General features: G+C 42.9%; 1 protein-coding gene across 4 annotated transcripts in view; it reads left to right on the top strand.

Annotated features, from left to right (window-relative positions):
* The first annotated feature begins 855 nt into the window (after positions 1-855).
* LOC110507480 (RNA-binding protein Nova-1) overlaps positions 856-9,804 on the top strand; it is a 49,740-nt gene continuing 40,791 nt past the window's right edge. Inside the window, exons 1-2 of one of the 4 annotated variants that reach the window (XM_036965363.2) lie at positions 952-1,261; positions 4,750-4,824. In XM_036965363.2, coding sequence (XP_036821258.1) covers positions 1,243-1,261; positions 4,750-4,824 — 94 coding nt within the window. In that variant the 5' untranslated portion in view covers positions 952-1,242. Of the gene's footprint in view, positions 1,262-1,889; positions 2,865-4,749; positions 4,825-9,804 lie in introns of those variants that run through there. The other 3 variants (XM_021587495.3, XM_021587497.3, XM_021587496.3) reach the window with 3 other exon arrangements.

Raw genomic sequence — 9,804 nt, 5'->3', positions numbered from 1 at the left:
CCTGTACATAGCTCATCTGTAAATAGCCCATCCAATCTACCTCATTCCCATACTGTATTTATTTATTTATCTTGCTCCTTTTTACCCTAGTATCTCTACTTGCACATTCATCTTCTGCACATTCTACCATTCCAGTGTTTAATTGCTATATTGTAATTACTTCGCCACCATGGCCTATTTATTGCCTTACCTCTCTTATCCTACCTCATTTGCACATGCTGTGTATATATTTTTCTACTGTATTATTGATTGTATGTTTGTTTATTCCATGTGTAACTCTGTGTTGTTGTATGTGTGGAACTGCTTTGCTTTATCTTAGCCAGGTCACAGTTGCAAATGAGAACTTGTTCTCAACTAGCCTACCTGGTTAAATAAAGGTGAACTAAATAAAAATAAATAAAAGGTGTGGGGGCGACAAAGATGGGCCGGTTTGTGGGATTCAAGGGGGGAGGGGGGGATTGTCCAGTGTGTTGAAATGCCAGAGCCGATTTATGGTCCCAGTCCGCCCCCGAGATGAGGAACCAATAGAAACCTTGTCATATATCATATCATACATGTATATCATATGTTGTGCAGTGCGTCGGCTGAATCTATCAACAGCCTCTCTATCAACAGGTACAAATAGCATCCTACATTTTCCATTGGGCAATCTAGGAAATGTACACCCAGATAAGCGTCATAATAGTCTACGCTACATCTGTTAGCTGCTATACAGCCTGCTTTATAAAAAACCAAATGATGTTCTTAGTATTCCTCATTTTAAAAATAGCTTATGGGCTCAGCTACTTCACATTTTCCATATTACTGTAGCAGGCAACCACTAAAAATATAGCTGGACATGAAAGGTCCACACCATGAAAGAAAGTGGGATGCTGCGCAATTGTTTCTTATCCGAACTCCGACGGTCCAATAAAGTGGCATACATCTGCCTTGGATTTGTCACGTATTTCCACACATCAAGCGGCGTATTCTCGGAGAAAACCGAGATGTCTCCCCGCATAGAATTTCACAGCCATGTGAAATCGTGTGAGATCCCTGCTTGTGTGTAGGCCACGGTCGACGCAATGTCACCTTGACGAGAATCTAGAGGAGCACGAGGGGCGCTCGGCATCTGTCTTGGACTGGACAGTGAGAGAGGGTGTGTGCCGGCAAGTGTGTTTGTGTGTGAGAGAGGCAGTAAAGACCGGCTCGGAGAGTTCGCGCGCACGGAGGATCCCTCCATTTGGTTTCTTCCACACGGAGATGGCTGGAGTCCACACAGGTATACTTCCAAGTTTCCTTTCCTATAGGTATAGCATTTTCTGGAAAGGGTTTATTTTAGAATCTGATTGATTTAAGGGGTGTAATTATGTTGAACTATTTAGTCAACGATGTTATGGAAATTATAGTCAGTAGGCCTACACTCTAACAATAAGATAATAATTTGGCCTACCCTAATAGGTAATAATAAGAGTAATAATATTATTTTATGACTAAGCCACTTCATCGTGGCTGTTTTTTATTTCAGTGAACGAGGCACAGTTGAGCGCGGTTAGAAGTTACGGCTTCAAGTCAGCCTAGTTTTACATCTTCCTGTGCAGCGCGACCCTCGGTTAGTTGTCCGATTTTTAGTAGATGGGATACAGATTTTGTCAGATTTACCTTTTCGTGGCAAGTTAGGAGAATTAACGCAGCAGGTTAGGAGATTTAGCGTAGCAGGTTATGATACTTAGGTTACGTTTATGAAAATGGTTAGGGTTAGCTAAAAAGCAAAGAAAATATCAACTTTTGACGTTAATTTGACAAAAACCTGTATCCTTTCTAGCCATGACCTAGTTGTCCCCGACACCTCCTCTTTCTTTATCATGTGACATTCGTTTTATACTCTGTTTGCCAGAGAAAATCAGTTCATCCAATCGCGTTTCGAGAGGGGCGGCTCGTTTTCTCAACATTTGACAGGGATTTATTCTGATCCTCGTGACGTCACTCGATACCCTGCGCTCCGACAGTCAGAAAGCGAAGGGATGCTCTAAACGCAAGATTGCAGCATCTTTCCTGAGAGACTACAAACAAATCGCATCTCACTCTAGCTTTGTATCCATTCTCGGCATTCTCTCCCCTTTGGACCCTCCTGAAAACGCACCTCTTGCCCTCCAACATCGAACTGCAGGGTGTCTTCGTGCACGAAAGGAGGACCGGATAGAACACCATATTTGTATTTCAACACCTTTCCTTTCCCTTTATTTATTTAACCTCTGTCGCCTGTATATTTTTTGTTTTGATCTTTTATTTTGTTGACCATTGCCTAGCTGCAATACAGAGAGGAGGAGGTCGTTCTGCATTGCTTGATAGTAATACGCGCTTTATTGCAGTGGAATGAAATAACACACATATGAAGAAATTAATGGAATATTAAATTAGCCTACTTTCTACAACACGTTTATAGTATCTGGAGCGGGACATAATTTATCGGTTCATTGGATTTTTGTTGAGGTTACGTTCCATACGCAGCGCAAGCATCGTCTTCCTCGGTTAGAACACATAGCCCATACTCATCGTAGCATCTCCGTGTTCTCTGAAAGGGCGAGGATAACACGCAAGATATTTCATTATCAAGAATATAGGCATTTTCGATTTTGAATCGCTTCGTCTATTCAAATACCATTTTTTTTCAATTGGTTACGTTGCATAAAGGGATAAACGCAGTTTCACCCAACCTACTTTAAAAATGATGGCCGGCGGGGCAGTACAGCAAAACGGGATTTTCTTGAATCCTCACCATCACAATCAACAGCCGCACATGGAGTCGGATCCCCCAGATTCGCGTAAAAGACCGCTAGAGACCCCAACTGAGGCAAGCAGCACTAAACGCACAAACACGGGAGGTAAGTAAATGATGGGGATTCGGGAGATTATCTCGAATGTGTGAATCCAGTTTATCATTATGCCCACACAGAGGTAGCACCGAGAAAGGGAAAGGATGGCAGGTTGATTATCATCTTGATGTAGCATTCCTCGACACCACTGAAACTAGTGTTATTTAGTGATGTATAAAGCGAAATATATTGCCTATTGTTATAGTCTTTTTTATCCATTGCATCTATTTACAAATGAAGGAAATTCCTTTGTGTTGATTGGAATGAAGACAATGAAGGGAGTGAGAGGGTGCTGATTTGGAGGGAACCCTCGGATCTCATGCACATAGAAAAAAGGTGTTATCTAGAACCTAAATGGGTTATTTCATTCATATTTTATTTGACCCATTTTTAGGTTTGGGCACAATAAATTGTGGACGTCCAAAATAACAAAACAGTCTCCAAACTACAAACAACTGAAAAACATTCCATTGTTGACCGCGCTCACATCCCTTGCTTTGTGACGGGTAATCGTGTGATTATCGATAATCTGGCACATAGGTTACACTACTCCAGTCTCTTTGCGTACAATTTACTCAAGAAGACAACAACATGCATATAGACACCGTTAATAATAAGCCCAAATACAGGAGTCTACAGTATATGTCGCCATTTCAGTGCAACATTGTCATCCGCTATTATGCAGTCACTGCTTATACTTCATCATTATCATTGTAGCAGTCCAAATACTGCACCTCTCATTAAAGAAAGGCTACATTGGCAATGAATACATTCTAATCATGATTCTATTCACTGGTTGGATCAAACATGGATCTCACCGTAGGTAATCAGCATTTGGTTTTTGTTTACATTGCTGTTAAGCGCCAAGCATTTCCAACCTTCTAGTCATTATTACTATACCATTAATATTGACTTATCCTGACTTCGTGGACTTTTGATAGGCTTACAAAACATTTTTGAAGGTAAACAAAATCTATTGTAGAATATTCATTTTAGTGTGGTGCGCCTACCTACCACACACATAACAATATCATGATATTGTTTACAACCAGAAATAGCTATATAGTGACCCAAAAAGTAATTTCCCACAATGCATTACGATGCTCAAACGCTGCCAAAGAAATGAAGTGAGACAGCTTTGTTAAAAGGAATCTATACTCAGCTGCACATATCTAAAAAAAAAAAAAACATGCAGCACTCTTGGGAGACATTACCTACACACACATCTCATCCATTTGACCAAATGAAATGTCTGTGATTATGAGAACAGCTAGAGTGCAGTAACTACCACAACTTTCCCATGGAGTATTGTAGTCAGACGCCCAGTCAAAACACTTACACACATGCGTCTACTCAATGAGATTGTACCGTAGTAAAATGCCAGTTTGTTTTTGTTTAAAAATTGGAATGACTTCCTCAGAAGTGATATAAAGAGCAAGGTCCCGGAAAGATACACGCTTTATAAGAACACATAAATGCGCAGACATGATGACTGCCATCAAATTGTAAAGCATTGTAGCAGCAACCCCTTCAATAGCTTGATGTTTTAATATTTGCATTGCACACAAACATTCAGAACTTGTTCACTAAAAATCCACTGAGGCCATTCTAAACGATACCGATACCCCCGTCATCACAATACTCACGAGCAATTGAATGTGTCAATAGCAGAACAACCATTTACACTGTACGTAGGCTAGCTAGAGGCCTGTCCATATTGGAGCCCAATACCTAAATCAACAGGCCTCATGTGCAGGTTGTTTGTGGTTAAACAGAACCAGTTGTCGACTTCAGGACATTGATGCCAGTTACAGGGGAGCACAGTACCTCATAATTATGTGTGATAACATTAGTTTTGCCACACACACACAATGTGCTTCCTCTTCCTGTATAGTGGCCTTCCTGCAGCCCCTTTTTGAAACTGAAGGCATTGTATTCCCTCACCAGGAATCACACTCTGAGGCACATGGTAAGAGAGACACTTTGATTTTGTTATTATTCTAATTTCTTTTGCTATTCGCTTACTAAATTACAATATTGTTATAGCAGTTTGACAGTGATATGAATAGTTCCTAAAGAAAGGCCAAAAATAGTCTGCAGACTAAAATAACCCAATCTTTTCTGAAACTATTTCTGGAAAACCTCTAAATCTGATTTAATATATTTGGCCTACATCTTTAATTGAGCTAAACTGATTAAATGTATCTCAATTCATAAGCATCTTATGTATATGGGCTATCATGGAAGCTTTGATTATAAGCATATCATCTGCAGAAAATGTAGGCATATGTTTACGTTTTATATACGTAAATCCATAGCATCCATTTTCATGTTAAACTGCCATGCTTATTTTGCCATGCTATTCACATTTGTGGAATTGAAAAGGTTATCACATTTGTAATATTTGCACATCTATTGGATATGTTGTGTATATGAAATTGGTTGTTGATCATTTCGTAATTGACACGATCATCTTCATTCCTTTTGCATGACATTGTTAAAGGGGAGATTGATTGGGAATGATGATAACGTGGATTAGACATATTTAAACCTCAATGGGATGTTGTGTTCTCTAAATATTGTCTACTCTTCTGATTGTTCGTCTCGGTCATACTGCAGAAGAGATGGGATGAGAGGGCATTGTGCTGTAACCTACAGAGGCTCTAAATCATGATTATATGTTACATAAGGTGACATTCATATCAGGGGAGGGGGGGGGGGGGGGATCACTGACTCCCATGGTTTGATTTTTTTTACCATCCACATGCTTGACTTGCTCCCACTGCATACCCATGGGACGCATATTCAGATAGGTCTTCAGCCCAACTCCCCTCTTATAAATAAAAAGATTCTGTCCACTATAATAAGATATGTTGAAGTCATTTCGTTAATGGATGGACTGGCACCAAAGTGGCTTCAGTGGACAGTGGTGAGGAGGCCTTCTAATGCCCTTGCCAAATGACGTGAGGAGACTGTGAATACGTCCGTGGAGGGTGAACAGAGGGGGGGGGGGGGGGGGGGGCGATGAGGACCCAGACGAGTAGTTATTCTCCAACCCACCCCCGTCTGGCAGATACCATACAGAGCACTGAGCCATCGGTCTATAGGACAGGGCCTTTGATGTTAGCGATCGCATCGCTCGTGTTTTGTGTTGCTTTCCCCTCCGGAGCTGAGCTGACTTACCTTCCCCCGGATCTATCCATTGGTGCTGAGGAGAATGCGTCACACTTTCACAGAGTGAAAAAGCCCAAAAGATAGCAGAGCTGGTTTTTATAAAGGCTTTGCATAAACATTTGGATATTGATTTGTCAATGATGGTGAAGGAGCACTATGAACAAAGGGCAAATATAGGTGTTGTCCCGGCCTATCGCCTGCCAATCTCATAGCCACCCAGTGTGTGTCAGCTCGGGCTGTTGTAGCCAAAACACTGCGTGTCCTCCCACTTCTCTGCGGCATGGCTGTTTTTCAACTGAGCGTTTCTAGGCAGCACGGCGCTCTCTTTCTCTCCATCCATGCTAATCATGGTTCTCCTTCAGACCATCACGACTGCTCCCTCTTCTCCACCTACCCACCCACCTCATCAATCACCAGCTGCCATTCACTACCTACCCCCAGCAACCACATGCAGCCGTGTCTGCCCATCGATCCCCATCCATTACCATGAACATGCAGGGGGCGCTGCTTCTTCTTCTTCATCATCTGTTCTTTTTTTAAAGCACTGCGTCAAACAAAATAAAAAAAATCCCATTGTATAGGGCGGGGTTTCGGGTGATGCTCTCGAAATGGTGGCTTACAATTGGACACTGAAGTCGCCTGTCTCCTCCAGCCCGCTGCCGAGTGGAGGAGAGACCTCACAATGAATATGGATGAGAGCGATGAAAAGAGCGATGCAGAGGGGAAGATCTAGCCCCCTCTCGAAACAGCCGTGCTTGACGAACAATGCATGGCGCCTTTCACACACTCAAATACACTGGAGATGGAGTGCCGCTCAGCATGGGCATTAGCATAGTTCAGATAGCCGTGTCCGGAAAGGCTCAAATGTGGACACTAGAAGGGGAGACATTTTGAAAAGACTATACACTGGTTAGATCCAACCGAAACACATTATGCATCTGGCTACATAAGGAACAGAGGACAGCCACCAAGAAGTTCATACAGATTCACCGGTGACCTTGAAAACACCCCGCGACAACAGAATGGCTACAGATGTGAAATACATTTTATTTTGGATTATTCATGTTCTAGGTTTCATGACTCAGAGTAACCCCATAGACAACCAAGACAGGTGGTTGTCCACTAACTGGTGTGGAGATTTAACTTGAACAAAAGGAGTGGAGGGTGAGACTAAGCTCCGCTCCCCCACACAAACTCACCCAGCTTAAGTGAACTGGATTTTTATAACACCCCAATGCTTTAGCCTAGCCCAGAGGCCCACCCAGCCCCCGACACCAGATCCCCAGATTTGAACCGTCCAGGCTGATGGAGCCTATTCTGGGCTCCAGGACTCCTGGGAGCCCCTAGCAACAGATTGCTGTGTTTACCAACTAGTTTATTATGTCAGATGCCTATTCATTATTTATTGTAGCTACCCCTTACATACACACATAATGACACGCACACTCTTGAACAAATGACACTGATCCAACGCCAAGCATAGTAGGAGTAAGACATGTTGGATGTATTCTGACCTAGCTGGCTCACTTTGTTGTTTTCCCAGTAGAACACATAGGGAGTGGTGAGTTGGAAGCAAAATGTTTTTTTATTTTACCTTTATTTAACTGGGCAGTTAAGAACAATTTCTTATTTACAATGACGGCCTACCCCGGCCAAACCCTAACCGGAATGACGCTGGACCAATTGTGCGCCACACTATGGGACTCCCAATCACGGCCTGGTTGTGATACAGCCTGGAATCAAACCAGGGTCTGTAGTGATGCGTCTAGCACTGAGATGCTGTGCCTTAGACTGCTGCGCAATTCAGGAAGTTAGAGATTCGCAAGCCAATGCTAACTAGCGTGCTAGCAGATACCTATAGACTTCCATTCATTACACTAACGCTAGTTAGCAATTGCGCTAGCACTAGTTAGCAACTTTCTTAAAACTGCGCGCGTAGACATAAAAATGTCCCCCCTTCTGACTCTGGGGAAGTAGATAAAGGGCCTCGTTGCCAAAATACTGAAGTATACCTTCAAGTCTTATGCACTGACAAGTAAGAGGAAATGGCTGTGTTCCTCCAGAAACTTGAACTGCTGGGATCCTGTCTGTGTTGTGTAAGAGGAAAGAAAGCAAAGACCAGGAACTACAATCCTGATGTCTAACATCTGCTCGGGGCGGATCACATCTCTGTCAGGTCCATGCTCATTTATATCAATCCATCCACAGTCCTCACTGGGACGTATCAGCTAAATATTTAAAACCAACTGTTCTGCCGAAAGCCTCTTCTCACCAGACGTACTAATTCAATCTAAGGGTGTTCTGCCCTAGCCTTCCTTGGTGACACCGTCGAGGAACTAAATCTGACCGGGTTAGAGCGAGTGGTTTTATGTTCCCTATCAGAGATCGATGTAGAATGCGTGCTGATTGTCTAGACAGGAGTAGCCGAGCAACTGTGCACAGTCATCATGCTTGATTAGTAAGGGCTGCATTCAGGATTATCATCTCAGGGACTGGGACTCGCCATGATACAGTCAGATCTGTATAAAACAAGTATCTTAAACAGAGACAATTAGAACATAATTGAATGTATAAAAAAAAATGGCCCACTGTGTATGAAAGGTGTGTGTTTACTGTTTATGAGATGTTTCTATGGATATACAGTATGTATGTATGTCCACCTGTCTGTCTGTGTATTTGTTGTATTTGTGTGTGTATACGTGTGTTGTGTAGTGCGTACCAGGGCTCATGTGCAGCAGCAGAACCCGTTTGTGTTTGATATTACTTATCAATTGAGGCTGGTTAAAAGTAGATCTACCCCAATCAAAATGAGGTCAGTCTTGGCTTTATTTGGAATCTGGGTCATTGAAGAACACAGGCAGTTCTGCTGCTTCTTATACTCAGCGTAGGCAGGCTCACTGTCAGGCAGTGCTGTGCGGGAGAAAACAATTCTATAACCTGCTTTAAAACACAAAGGTCCGTCCCAGCTCTATGTAGGATTTCATGTCTATGACCTTACTCACAGTTAGAAGGGAAAGTATCGTATTTCCTCCTCGTGTAAAGTGCTCTCTCTCCATCGCCCTTGGGTTAGTTCCAACAGGCCAGGTCCCAGACGGTGCCAATGGTGCAGTTTTATGATTTGGGACATGCCGAGGAGAAAAGCCGTGCTTAGAAAACACTATTTCTAACAAACACAGACTCTCTGCATGCACGCACGCACACATGCACACACACACACACACACACACACACACACACACACACACACACACACACACACACACACACACACACAAAGCACAACAAGTGGGGGTGCATCGATTAATTAGATTATAGCAGGACCAGTGAGTGTTTCGATGAAAGATAATGAACTCTCTCAATTAGCTGATGATTCCCCTGGCTAGACCAAAACCTAATTCTGTCTGCCTGCCTGCACCCCTCTCACCATCACCGAGGTACTCAGTGTTCTTGGTTAGAAATACGAGACACTCCTGAATACATGCTAGGAAGTCATCAATACACATGCAAGAGGTGTCGCTATTTTATTGCATCTCAAGTCAAAGTGTGAGGGTAGCCATCATTATAATCGGTGTTGTAACTCATGACCCCCCCCCCCCCCCCCTCTCCACATCTTGCACAGTGGATTGATTGCTGTTGCATTAGTATAGAACAGGTATTGTGCCTTGTTCCATCAACAGTGCATGTGTGTCGTGAAGAGACACAAAACCATGCCCTCTTAATAATAATCCTATTTATATCTGCCACCTTGGGGGAGGCAACCTGGATTAATTGTGGT

The sequence above is a fragment of the Oncorhynchus mykiss genome, chromosome 27 (genome assembly GCF_057628025.1).
Source record: "Oncorhynchus mykiss isolate SJ-2025 chromosome 27, ASM5762802v1, whole genome shotgun sequence".
NCBI lineage: Eukaryota > Metazoa > Chordata > Actinopteri > Salmoniformes > Salmonidae > Oncorhynchus > Oncorhynchus mykiss.
This window is presented reverse-complemented; position numbering and strand designations above follow the sequence as displayed.